General features: G+C 31.2%; 2 protein-coding genes across 3 annotated transcripts in view; one reads left to right on the top strand and one right to left on the bottom strand.

Moving 5' to 3' along the window:
* slc43a3b (solute carrier family 43 member 3b) overlaps positions 1–9,229 on the bottom strand; it is a 30,733-nt gene extending 21,504 nt beyond the window's left edge. Inside the window, exons 1-3 of one of the 2 annotated variants that reach the window (XM_009291002.5) lie at positions 9,055–9,229; positions 2,438–2,682; positions 2,003–2,132 (exon numbers count right to left, since the gene is read on the bottom strand). In XM_009291002.5, coding sequence (XP_009289277.2) covers positions 2,003–2,132; positions 2,438–2,624 — 317 coding nt within the window. In that variant the 5' untranslated portion in view covers positions 2,625–2,682; positions 9,055–9,229. 2 annotated transcript variants of the gene reach the window in all.
* A 4,419-nt stretch (positions 9,230–13,648) lies between these two features.
* Positions 13,649–14,458, top strand: part of smtnl1 (smoothelin-like 1) — a 13,513-nt gene continuing 12,703 nt past the window's right edge. Inside the window, 1 exon segment of the mRNA NM_001013321.1 lies at positions 13,649–13,795. Within this exon segment, the coding sequence (NP_001013339.1) occupies positions 13,754–13,795 (42 nt within the window). The 5' untranslated portion in view covers positions 13,649–13,753.

Below are 14,458 nucleotides of genomic sequence, written 5' to 3'. Positions count from 1 at the left end.
AAAAATTCAATATGGCGGACAGGAAGTTTGCCCAAATAAGGCAATGTTCTTGGCATGACCCGCTGAATCATTTTATACTAATTGTACCACAATCAACCTATGCAATCAACATTTATTAACCATTTTGCAAGATTTATTATTGATGGTTAGTTAAGGGTTTTTAACGTGTGGCCACTAGGTGGTGCTGTTACCAAATTCATGTGTTGTGGTTATTATGATGTGCCAGTGACACACCTTAAGTTCAGCGTCAATATAATTAAACGTTTCAGAATTCAATTTTTGTCAATAGTGTAAACGAAAACCGTGTCGCGTATCAACATGATTTAAATACCTTTTTGCATGGTCTGAAGAGCTAAATGATAATAAAAAAAAATAAAAATAAAATAAAAGTAAAATAATAATAATAGGGCGTCATGGTGGCGTGGTGTGTAGCACGATCGCCTCACAGCAAGAAGGTGGCTTGTTCAAGCCTCATCTGGGTCAGTTGGCATGGAGTTTGCATGTTCTCCCCATGTTCGGGTTCGAGTTTTCTCCGGGTGCTCCGGTTTCCCCAAGTCCAAAGTCATGTGGCAGGTGAAATGGGTAAGCTAAATTGTCTGTAGTGTATGTGTGTGAATAAGAGTGTATGGGTGTTTCCCAGTAATGGGTTGCAGCTGGAAAGGCATCTAATGCAGAAAACATATGCTGAATAAGTTGGTGGTTCATTTTGCTGTGGCGACCCCAGATTAATAAAGGGACTAAGCCAAAAATGAATGAATAAATGAATGAAAGAATAATAATAATGATGATAATAATAATAACAAAAAATAAATAAAAAAGTAAATAAATAAATAAATAAATAAATAATGAATCAATATATAGTTAAAATTAATTATAAAATATAATTATAACAATACTAGTACATGTAAACGAATATTTTGATACAGGATAATACTAATTGTTGTAGTGAGCATTTTTGGGGGAGAAAATAAAGGAAAACTTAATTGTTATGTCCAATTGTTTCTCTAGTATTTACAAGATATGCTAAAATATCATTTATTTTTGTTGTTCTACATAGCAAAACCAGTCAAAAGCAGTTGAGTTTACCAAAAGAAAAGGCTTGTTTTAGGCAAATATTACTAATGGTTTAATATACTAATTAAAAGGTTACATGAACTCATTAACAAATTAAGTAGAACTCCAACTAAATGAGTTACAGCAAATCTGTTCCCATCATTCTTTGCTGTTTGACTGTTAAAAAGGAGTACATGTAAAAATTAAGTGTTATTTAAGGTGATCAGGATACTTTTTGAAGTTACCATTGTGTTGAAGATTAAAGGCTGTGGCTAGGCAGGCAATTGCTGTAAGTCCATCAAGGAAGTCTATTGTTTTATTTAAAGGGCAATGGCTGTGTATTATTCATCAAAGTAATAGTCTCATTGCTGATTACATCACTCAGTGTTGTTATATGTTTAACAAGCACTTAATAATGACATATATAAGTTTAACTAATTAGAATTTAATTGGTTTAATGTTGCTAAAATGATTGGTTCAATAAAAACTGAAAGTCCTGTCATTGTTTACTCATCCTTTACTTGTTCCAACTTTCTTCTTTCTGTTAAAGAACATATTTGGAAGAAAGCTAAAAACCCGTACCCATTGACTTCCATACTAACTGTTTTTCCAACTATAGATGTCAATGGATACCTGTTTCCAGCCTTCTTCAAAATATCTTCTTTTGCATTCAACAGAACAGAAAAGCAACAGGAAAGAAACTCATAACACATAGGATACACTTAAAAATAGTAAATAGTAAGTATATTAACATATTTGGGTGAACAATCCCATTAATTGTTATTTAGATGTCATTACAATTATGTTTTATATTTGGTGGAAGTTAACAGTACTCACAAATATTAGTATCTAAACTCAAATGGCCTAAGTTGCCTTAAATGTGTTGGGTTATTGGGTTGTACATTGTAATATGACACATAATTCAAACACACATGCAAATCTGACTCACATTCCCAGTAGCCTGGCAACCGTGGTCCCGAAGCGGTCAAACAGGAAGCCGTTTGGAAGTGTAAGAAAGTTGTTCATAAAGGATGCAATGGTAAAGATTAGGGAAAACTGCTCATCCTGTCTGCTGCAATCTGTAAAACACAAAAATGGTTAAAGTGATTGACAAATCCAACCTATGTTGAGTGGCTTACTTCTGTTGAACACAAAGAAAAGTAATGCTAGTTGTTGGGATCCGTTGAATTCGTACAGTATTTTTTCCCTCCACTATGGAAATAAATGAGTTCCAGCATTCTTTAAAATATCTTCTTTTGTGTTTAACAGAAGAAAAGGACCACAGGAGAAAGAATATATGATGGGGTCATTTCATTTTGGGCTGAACTACACCTTTACTCACACCGTTTAAACAGGTGGATGTGCTAAACATTTACAAACTGACCTTCAACAGCTGTTCCATTGATGGTGGTGTTCACACACAGACTGCTGAAGTAGCCTTCGTTCTTGAGCACAAACACCAGCGATGCCCAGCCGAAAACAGCCCCTGCGAAGCCCAAGCACTCCACCAACCCTGAGATCAAAGTAAACCAGGATCGGACCCTCAACCCGTCTCCCTGACAGCCGAACATCTCGCCTGCTTCTCTTCTCTTTCGTCTTCTCAAACAGCCTCAGAGTTTCTCTGACCTCCTTCAACAGAAATGTAAGACTGTTATTAAGCAAACCTCAAAAATGCACAATAGAGTCTTTAACGCATTTAAAGTGCACAGAAACACACTCCTCCCTCCCTCTGGCTTGCTGTCTCTTTATATGGGCCTCCGAGTGTCTATTCCCTCCCATTTTGTGTAAATCCCTCCCATTTTTGTAATTCCCTCCTGTATGACTCCCTTACGAAGCTACTGTTTGCACATGTTCTGTTAGAGCAGTTTTCTTTAAAGATAACAACCTTGTGACTTTCCATTGAGCATTTCTGATTAGATGAGATCCTACTGATGATTTTAATAAATAAATGTGTAAATGAATGTTGTAAATGTTGTTCTAGATAGCTGTGTGCTCCTGTACTCCCCATTTTAACCTTTTACAGCATAACTAATTTTTGAGAGGAACAAGTGAATAAACTGCTGAGAGCGCTGATAAGCCCTGACAAACCAGTATATGTGTCTCCCTTCAAACCATCAACCATACATTCCACATTTGAGTTTTTCATTTGAGTTGAAATATGTCACCGAGCAAGACTGTCTGGCTAGCATTTTGTAGCAGATTTTTGACAGATGCTCTACACACCCAAACACAAGCTCACACCAGGTCAGCCTGCACAATAGATCGTGACTGATAACTTGTGACTTTTTGTTTTAAATTTAACAAAGCAGAAGTTGAGTATGTGATTGGCACGAGAAGCACTATTTCTGAAGTTCAGTACGTTCCTTTAGTTCCTTTAGTGCGTGTAGTACTCGGTGATGCAACAGCGCTTGGAATAAAATGACTCTTAATTGCACTTTCACAGTTGCTATCACAAGACCACCAGAAGATTTCCTCTTAAGTGTGACTGGCTACAGTACGTCAAAGTCATGCATGAGGCAATGCCTATCACAAAACTAAGCTTACGAAGAGGTTCACTCTCACTTTCCAAATTACTGAAGCAAATAATAATAATAATAATAATAATAATAATAATAATAATAATAATAATTATTATTATTATTATTATTATTATTATTATTATTATTATTATTATTATTATTATTATTATTATTATTATTGTTGTTGTTGTTGTTGTTTTTGTTGTTGTTGTTGTTGTTGTTTTAAATGATTTACAGAAGACGTGAGTAAAATGTCTGTCAATGTAACAATAGTTTTTACAGTATAAAATCTTATTTATATCTAAATATAAATATAATAATGACATTTTTACAACAACAGTCTATATTTTGCCTTTTTACAAAATTTACTGTGATTGCTTAGTCTTTTGCATATTGTAATAAGTACAGGACAGAATAAACATGTTGTCTAAATTTTATATTAAAATATATTTTGCACTGAATGATGATAGAACTTAATTGAAAGAGTAAGGTAAAAGCTCTATTCATTTTTTTTTTGTTAAATTAAATTACATTAAATTAAATGTAATTAAGTGTTATTTAATATAATTGAATGTAATTTAATTTACAGAAGATGTGAGTAAAATGTCATTCAATGTAACAATGGTTTATACAAATAAAAACATCTTATTGTTATTTAAATCTATATATGATGACATATTTAGAATAACAGACTATATTTAGACTATTTTACATATTTTATATGGATTGTTTTACATATTTTATTATTACAATCCAGAATAAGTATGTTGTTTAATTTTTATATTAAAATTTATTTTGCACTGAATGATAATGGAACTTATTTCACCTATTTTTACTAAGTTAATTGAAAGAATAAATAAATTAAATTAAATTAAATTAAATTAAATTAAATTAAATTAAATTAAATTAAATTAAATTAAATTAAATTAAATTAAATTAAATTAAATTAAATTAAATTAAATTAAATTAAATTAAATTAAATTAAATTAAATTAAATTACAGAAGACGTGAGTAAAATGTTATTAATTGTAACAATAGTTTATACAAATAAAAACATCTTATTGATATTTAAATCTGTATATAATGACATATTTAGAACAACAGACTATATTTAGACTGTTTTACATATTTTATATAGATTGTTTTACATATTTTAAGAAGTACAGGTCAGAATAAGCATGTTGTTTAATTTTTTATTAAAATATATTTTGCACTGAATGATGATGGAACTTATTTCACCTTTTTTAACTAAGTTAATTGAAAGAATAAGGTAAAAGATAAATTTAATTTAATTTAATTTACATGATTTACAGAAGACGTGAGTAAAATGTCATTCAATGTAACAATAGTTTATACAAATAAAATCATCTTATTGATATTTAAATCTATATATGATGACATATTTAGAACAACAGACTATATTACGACTATTTTACATATTCATATAGATTGTTTTACATATTTCAATATTACAGTCCAGATTAAGCATGTTTTTTAATTTTGATATAAAAAAATTTTTGCACTGAATGATAATGAAACTTATTTCACCTTTTTTTACTAAGTTAATTGAAAGAAAAGTTTAAACATAAATTAAATTAAATTAAACTAACAGAAGATGTGAGTAAAATGTCACTCATTGTAACAATAGTCACTAATAAAAAAATATATTTTTAAATCTGTATATAATGACATATTTAGAACAACAGACTATATTTAGACTATTTTACATATTTTATATAGATTATTTTACATATTTTAAGAAGTACAGGTCAGAATAAGCATGTTGTTTAATTTTTTATTAAAATATATTTTGCACTGAATGATGATGGAACTTACTTCACCTTTTTTTACTGAGTTAATTGAAAGAATAAAAGTAAAGATTAATTTAATTTAATTTAATTATTTTACATGATTTACAGAAAACGTGAGTAAAATTTCATTCAATGTAACAATAGTTTATAAAAAAAATCTTATTCATATTTAAATCTATCTATAATGACATATTTAGAACAACAGACTATATTTTTACTGTTTTACATATTTTATATAGAGTGTTTTACACATTTTAGTAAGTACAGGTCAGAATAAGTATGTTGTTTAATTTTTATATTAAAATATATTTTTCACTGAATCATGATGGAACTTATTTCAATTTCAATTTATTTTCAGGTTAATTGAAAGAATCAGGTAAATGCTTTATTTGCATTTATGATTTGCATGTAAATAGATATCAGTTGCATGTTAATTTGATGCAGGGAACTAAATACTAGAAATACATTCATAAACACGACTATACATGACTTAAAGCTATCCTTGTATGCTTAAAGTATGTTCTGAATTGTAGATCTAGGCAACTATTACAGTATGTCACTAACCTTTTTACTACTGGCAGAATGGAGATCACAAAAATGTCTAATTTGTTTTCTATAATTATTAGTAAAGCTTATAGATTGGAGCCCACATAATCAAATTTATTTTCCTATCCAAATGACATGTAAGTGTGAAGTTTGCTATTCATAAAAATAGACCCAGTCAATGCAACAGATCACATGAGAAATATAATTTGCATGTCAGCAGTTTTGTTTGTATTTAATTCCTTAAGAAGATCATAAGATTTCTGACTACACTTCCTCAAAAAGGGGCAACCCTAGATTCAAAGACATTGCATCTGAATTTAACCTAAAGACCCAAAACATTTCCAAAGTCCAAAAGAATTGATGTTCTAGGCACAGAATGTTTTATTGATTTTTCTCTGAACCTAAACCTGTTTGTTTTATGACTGGACATGTTTAACCTGTGCTCATCTACTGTATAGCCATTGATTCTCCAGCCAGTAGCTATAGCTCATAACAGCCTTTTGTAATTTTTACCTTACAATTATTCAGGCTTTGTCTTGCCTTATTTGATACAACAGAGGTCTAAAACAGATGTTTCAAGTGATTCATTACACCCTTTATTTCTTATAACCGAAAGAACAAGCATGACACATCTTAGTGTGTAAATCAATCCTTATTAGTTTATTCAATAATATAGGTTAGTTTTATTTATTTGTTTTATTTATCTATCTATCTATCATCTATCTATCTATCTATCTATCTATCTATCTATCTATCTATCTATCTATCTATCTATCTATCTATCTATCTATCTATCTATCTATCTATCTATCTATCTATCTATCTATCTATCTGTCTGTCTGTCGGTCGGTCGGTCTGTCTGTCTGTCTGTCTGTCTGTCTGTCTGTCTGTCTGTCTGTCTGTCTGTCTGTCTGTCCTTCTGTCTTACCGTCCGTCGGTCCATCATTTTCTAAATGGATCATATGTTTAGGTCAGTTTTTCTCACATCAATTGTTCATTTTGTGGCCAAATTTTTCAGTTAGCGAAAAAATATTTAGTTTTAATTTAATTTAATATTTGAAACTGCTAAACGGGCGCAACGGTGGCGCAGTAGGTTGTGCTGTCGCCTCACAGCAAGAAAGTCACTGATTTGAGCCTCGGCTGGCTCAGTTGGCGTTTTTGTATGGAGTTTGCATGTTCTCCCCATGTTCATGTGGGTTTTCTCCGTGTGCTCCGGTTTCCCCCACAAGTCCAAAGACATGTGGGAAGGATAAATGCTAAATGTTGTAGCATTGTAACAATGCCTGTGAAAACTTAGGCCTTTAGGTCTTTTTAAATCTCTTTTTTGACAATTGCAGTGTTTTGGTTTTCTGGTAACTTTTTTCACTGTTGTTGTTGATTTGTTGTTGTTTTTGTCATTATTATTATTATTATTATTATTGTTTCTTTTTTTATTAATATTGTTGATATTTTGTAATTGATAAGGCTATAAAAGATCATTAATAAAAATTAAAAGTATGGAAATACTTAAATGTTGTAAATAATGGTGATTCAATCTCTCTCTCTCTCTTTCTTTCTCTCCCTCTCTCTCTTTCTATTTCCTCACTCACTCACTCACTCACTCACTCACTCACTCATTCACTTTCCTTCAGTTATTTTCCACCTTTATCAGGGGTTGCCACAGCACGTTTTAACAGCAAATGCCCTTCCTGGAAACCAGCCCTGAGAGTGCACTATGAAACCCCCAGTGCTGGGAAACACCTATAAACTCTCCCATTCACACACACACATGCACACTATGGCCAGTTTTTTTAGATCAAATTCACCAATACCGGATGTCTTTGGGCTGTCGGGAAAACCAGAGCACCCGAGGAACCCCATGTGAACATACAAACAAAAAGGCATCTTGGCACATGTTTGTATTTACTACACTCTCAGAAATAACAGTGTGAGAGCTGTCACTGGGGTGATACTGTACAACTCCAAATGGTACACATTTGTAACTAAAGCATACTTATTAACACCTCAAGGGTACAAAGTAGAAATTACAAAAGTGTTCCTCTTGAGTTTTTAGGTACTAATACTGTACATACATTTGAGGTACCAATATAAACCCTTTAAATACAAATGTGTACCTTTTGAAAAGGTACCACCCCAGTGTTAACTCTCGTATCTTTATTTCTGAGAGAGTGTATGCTCCCCCTTATTTAAAAAGTATTTTTGATTGTAAAGTTCTTGATAGACCCCAAAAGCATATTTTGGGAATACTTTATGAAATTAGGCAATTGTTGCTATTTCTTGACAAAGTGTATATCCTCAAACTTCTTTCTTTTTATTACATTTTTTGGGGGGTTACACTTTATTTTACACCTTCCTTGTTACAACTATAAATTTACATTCATTCATTTTCTTTTCGGTTTAGTCCCTTTGTTAATCAAGGGTCACCACAGCAGAACGAACCACCAACTTATCCAGCTTATGTTTTTGCACAGCTGATGCCCTTCCAGCTGCATATACATTTACATACTGAACGATATTGATCTACAAGTATGTGATATGGTTAATAGCGTCAGGACGGGTGTTAAGTTGCATATAATTATATATCATGTGTTGTTATAATAAAACTAGGATGATTTTATTGTGTAATACAGTAAGTATAAACAAGAATATAAAGTAGTGAACCAGAATTTTTCTAATATAATCTCACTTTATGCTTTGTATTATACCCATGTAGCTGGATCACGTTGTTCCATTTAAAATATCTGTAGACTTCATGTGCACCCTTCCTATTTTTCACTTTCAGTTCGTCAATATTTGGTGGTTATGCAAAGTCGTTGTTTTAAACTGAGCTTACTTTACCTTTAGCACATCATGATGACCAATCAAGACAATAGGTAGAAATAAAACAATATGCTAAAAAACAAACATTAAATGATTTGAGAACCTACAGTGAGATAAAATACCAAGCAACATACAGGAATTAGCCAATAAAATGCATATCGGTACAATTTCTCTGCGTCTTTAGAGAGGAACACTTCCTTCGAGTTCTGTTGTGCTCTACGAGCCTACTCTCGTGAATTTACGTTCACATTTATATTGATGAACCTCTAATATGTGTTCACATTAAAGGGAATGGACGTACTCACCGGTCAGGAGCGTTTGCTTTGCTGCACCATAACAGCGACCAAAGATGCTGGTGCTGAAACACTTCTGAAACACCCGTTTACGCGTTTATGGCCACTTCATATTCACCGTCCCGTTTCTACACGAAAACATTGGCAGAATATTGCATTGTGAACGAAGACATCTGACTGTGACATCAGCTAAACCGGTTTACAGTACACTTAGTTAATCACATGATAGCAACCGTCCGATAACACTAGAGCCTTTCATCGCTTTGATTTTAAGATGATTGTGCTTGGTAGGCTTATTTTCTGCTTAACCCATGATGAAGTGAATAATACGAACTGAATTACATTTATAAATTTGCAGTTAATTCTTAAATGTCAGTTTATAATTAACTTATTCGTATAATAATAATAATAATAATAATAATAATAATAATAATTATTATTATTATTATTATTATTATTATTATTATTATTATTATTATTATTATTGGTGTTGGACGCATCAGAATGTGTTTATTATATAAAATACTAAATTATACAGTATTTAACAAATATTATTATCCTACTGTATTTTTCTATGTAAAGAATACCAAAAATTACTTTCACAAGGGAGCAAAAAATGTTTTTACAAACCTTCCATCAAATAACCTATTTGATCTTTCCCTTGATCATTGCACTGACTAATTAAGTAAGCTATCTTTCTTTTTTGTCTGAGTCATGTAAAAGTTCTGACATCTGCAAACAGTTAAAAGATCAAATATTCACATATCCCTGTGATCTCTTGGGTGAAGGTTAGGTTTAAAGTAAGCGACAGTTTAATTTTTAACAGTTTGCAATGAATCATAATTGTATCTTAATTTAGCCTATTTACTTGGTGTTTGGTAACGAAGGGCCTATGCTTTGCATCAATAACACTGACTCAGTGACAACAAGTCGTCACTGATAAGAAGGCAACCTTAATGGCAGATGGTACTCTGAATTCATAGCAAATATTTTCAAACTAATTAATCATTTAAATAATGAATACAATAATATGCAGATGTGTCAGGCAGTCATTCATGCAATAGTACAGTTGTGCAAAAGTCAGGCTATTTCAACACAACCAACAAATAAGTAAATTATTTATTTTTTATATGGTGTAGTCAAATTAAATTTTATTTTAATTTAATTAAATGTAATTAAATGAAATTTAATTTAATTTAATTTAATTTAATTTAATTTAATTTAATTTAATTTAATTTAATTTAATTTAATTTGATTTATTTTATTGTGGTGCTAATAGGTTGCTACTATTACTACTACTACTGCTGCTGCTGCTACTACTACTACTCCTAATAATAATAATAATAATAATAATAATAATAATAATAATAATAATAATAATAATAATAACAATGATAATAACAATAATAGTAAAATCATGACAACAAATGTCATGTTAGCTTATACTTTAACTTATATTAATAAGTTAATCAGGCTAAAAGTTGATTTAAAGTTTAACTTAACATTTTAGTCAGTTTTATTGATGTAAATTGAGATGACTAAAGTTTATTTTAATTAGACTAGTTGAGATCAAAACAGAAACTGATCCGTAGGCTTAAAGTAACAGATGGACTCAAATCTAGCTTTTAAATCTCATAAAAAGATTTAAAAATGTTAAATTAAAAGTATTTTTATTATTAGATTAGAATATTAATACCTTATTTTAAAAGGTTTATAAAATTGAAGAGCAAATATATGTGTATCTGGCGCCCCCTTCTGTAGACAGCGCGCATCTACGTAGAATTCTCTTAAAATTCTTATGACATAGCTTTAATTTACAGTTTTTCTCCATTGGTTTGGCTCATTTCTTGAAACAGAAATTGCATTCTCAAAATTCTAAGATCATTTGGCAAAACAGTGTTACAGTTTAGCACAACACAATAGCTCACTTGCAAAAGCTCATACCTTTCCCAAAACAGTTCACTCGTGTCAAAACTAAATTTCCTTCTTATTTAAACAGTCAGTGTCCCCAAAATGCTTCGTCCCTTTAGCATTGTGTAAGAACTGCAAGTCAAAATGTTTATATGTTTCGTCATTATGGCAAAGGACCACTAAAATATCCCTCATGTCCACCCTACATTCCTTCATTGACAATGGTTACTGTACTGTTTTTATCTAGCTAACAGAATACAATTGTGTATTAACCTAAAAAAAAAAAAAAAAAAAAACTGAAATAGGATTTTAGGGTAAGAGTAGCCCCCAAGGATTGACGTCACACATTGCACTCATACTGCCAAGGAAATGGTAACTTCTTTTTTGATTGTAATGATCAACCACACACAAAGTTACTTCCATATATCAGAACAAAATAAACAAATAGCTGTAATAAATTGTAATCAAATGTTCCAAGGATTCACCTACTGTACGGTATTCATGGTATCATGGTCTTGACTAATTTTGACAATTGAACAGACTATTGTGCATGTAATGACATGTACAATGAAATGACGCTGACACATTTTGGAGAGAACAACTATTAGACTGAGAATTACCAATCAGTTTACATGAACAAGATCTATTCACTTGGAAATTGTGCTAAATGTCAGCTATCTGTACTTAATCATTTGCAAAGATGTACTTAGACATTTGCAATTGATGAAATGAATGAGAAAATCAATTCTGTTGTGAACAATTGCCAAGTGGTTTGGAGGTTTGTCCATGTTGTTTTGAGAATGCTATTTCTGTTTCAAGAAATGAGCCAAACTAATGGAGAAAACTGTAATACAAACTTTGCTTGCATTTGTGATTTCTATGTAAATAAGTATCATTTTTATGGTAATTTGATGCAGGGAGCAAAATACTAGAAATAAATTCATAAACACACATGTGCATGTACACATCATTATGTTAATAATCATAGTATCTAAAGATATATTTAATGTGAAAAGCCCAATAACAAACATTTAAACTAACCTATCATATGATGGTAAAACTGTCTGATATTTTCTGCATGCCAGATGACTTTGTAAATATGCAGTCCATGGTGTCACAGTATGGTAAAACTTATCACATACAAAAGAGTTCATGAATCAATGTAAAATGCAATCCGATTACTTTTTAATTGCTTCATTGACTTCATTACATGATGTGCACTAAAGCAAAACAAATTTAATTTTACAGTTTTGAAACATTTGATCCCACAAATAAATTAATTTGAATGGAAATCAAGCTTAGGCTAAAACTCTGGAAAAAAGTTCTGTGTTTTGAGTAAAATGTTAATTGGTGTTTGGTGTTTTATTTATTAAATTGCTAATAATCTGCTTTTTTAAAATTTGTTTTTATTGTAATTATTTTCCATTCTAAATGAAAATCTTGTTTGAAACTAGCCCAGTAATAAAGTCATTTAAATAATACATCACAAAAGAAGTTCTTTTTCCACAGCTGCATATCTTATTTACAATATTTATAGCACTGTATCTCCATTAAAAATAATTCTGATGAATTAAAACACTATAAAAAGTTTATGAATAAAAGAATCTGTTGATTCTATAGAGGACAGTCTTTAGCACATAATCGCATGAGAGCAAAGATAGCAGTTTATTTTTACAACCATCTGCTTTGTGTTGAAGGAAGAGATGCTCCTCTGAAGGATAAGAAGAGCTAAACATGTCCTCTCAGATAATGAACCACCGCCTGCTTTGATAAAGCACACATTCAAAGTGAATGAGCAAAAGACAAAGTGCAGACCTCTCAGTCCCACTTTATATTAAGTGAAGTTAATTACTACCTACATTTAAATTATTAATTTGGCAGTACAATGCACATATACATCCATGTTCTTACTTAAATATAATTTTATTTTTGTAATAATTGGTAACATTTTTAATTTAAGGTGACATAGTTACACACAGCCCATGTAATTACAATGAATTATCCATAATTACATGCAACTAATCCTAACCCATCATCTAACCCAACCATAAAGTACATGTAACTAATTACAATTACTCAGTAGTTAAATAATTACTTACACTGTAACTGTGTCACCTTACACTCTCAGAAATAAAGATACTTGAACTGTCAAAAGGTACAAATTTGTACATAAAAGGTCCATATTAATACCTCAAGGGTACATGTTAGTATCTAAAAAGTACAAAAGTTTACTCTTCAAATGTTTAGGTACTAATATGTACCATTGAGGTACCAATATGCACCCTTCAAGTACAAAAGGTACCACCCCAGTGACAGCTTGCGTACCTTTATTTCTGAGAGTAGAATAAGGTGTAACTAAATGATCTGAATATAATAATAATAAAGTTACCTCATATTGTACTATACAAATTGTTTTTCAGCGTCAGCAAGGTCTACCAACTTAAGCCAGCTCATTGATTTGATTGTATGTCTTCATAGACTGTTTCTGTCATATATGTTGACTTTTGAGTACCTTGGATGCAAGTCAATAGTTTATTCCCACTACGTGTGTGTGTGTGTGTGTGTAATGTTGTATATTGGTTACCAGCAGTAACAGCTGTCAGTGGGTCTGTGTGTGCCAGTGTTACACTATTTCTGGAGCGTGTGTTGTTTAAAAGGTCAGATAGAAGAGAACAGACTGAGAGAGAGAGGAGGAGGAGAGATCAACTAAGAAAACCAGAAGGAAGACAGAGGGGTGGAGGAGGACAAGGACACATCGTCTGTCTTTCAGTTTGACTGGAGAGTTGCTGAGTTTGACCAAATGGAGGATTCAGAGAATATCACAGTGATCAGCGAGAAGGAGGTAATAAATGAGCAGGTACTTGTAGCAGTGAATTAACATGTTTTTCTGTCACTGTATTTTTTAATGCTCGTATTAACCTCAAAGTCTGAGAGACACTAAGGCCCTTTTGACATCTCATGAGCATATGTGTCCTAATCGATTGACTGTAATGAAAACAACATCACATTAATAACATGATGAATGCTGTGCTGTTTGTGTTATGTTTGTTGTATTGCAAAAAAAATCAACCCAAATTTGGGTAAAAGTTGAAATCAGAATTGTTAAACGCCCCTTTAATTTTTTTTCCCTTTTTAAAATGTTTCCCAAATGATTTTTAACAGAGCAAGGAGATTTTCACAGTATGTCTGATAATATTTTTTCTTCTGGAGAAAGTCTTATTTGTTTTATTTCTGCTCGAATAAAAGCAGTTCTTATCTTAATTTTTTAAAATCACTTTTAAGGTCAAAATTATTAGCCCCTCTAAGCTATATATTTTATTCTGTAGTCTACAGAAACATCGTTATACAATAACTTGTCTAATTACTCTAACCTGCTTAGTTAAGCCTTTAAATGTCACTTTAAACTGTCTTGAAAAACATCTAGTAAAATATTATGTAGTGTCATCATGACAAAGATAAAATTAATCAGTTATTAGCAATGAGTTATTAAAACTAATATGTTTAC

Source organism: Danio rerio, chromosome 14, assembly GCF_049306965.1.
Source record: "Danio rerio strain Tuebingen ecotype United States chromosome 14, GRCz12tu, whole genome shotgun sequence".
In the NCBI taxonomy this organism is placed as follows: domain Eukaryota; kingdom Metazoa; phylum Chordata; class Actinopteri; order Cypriniformes; family Danionidae; genus Danio; species Danio rerio.
Note: the sequence above shows the minus strand (reverse complement) of the source record. Positions and strands in the feature narration are given on the sequence as shown.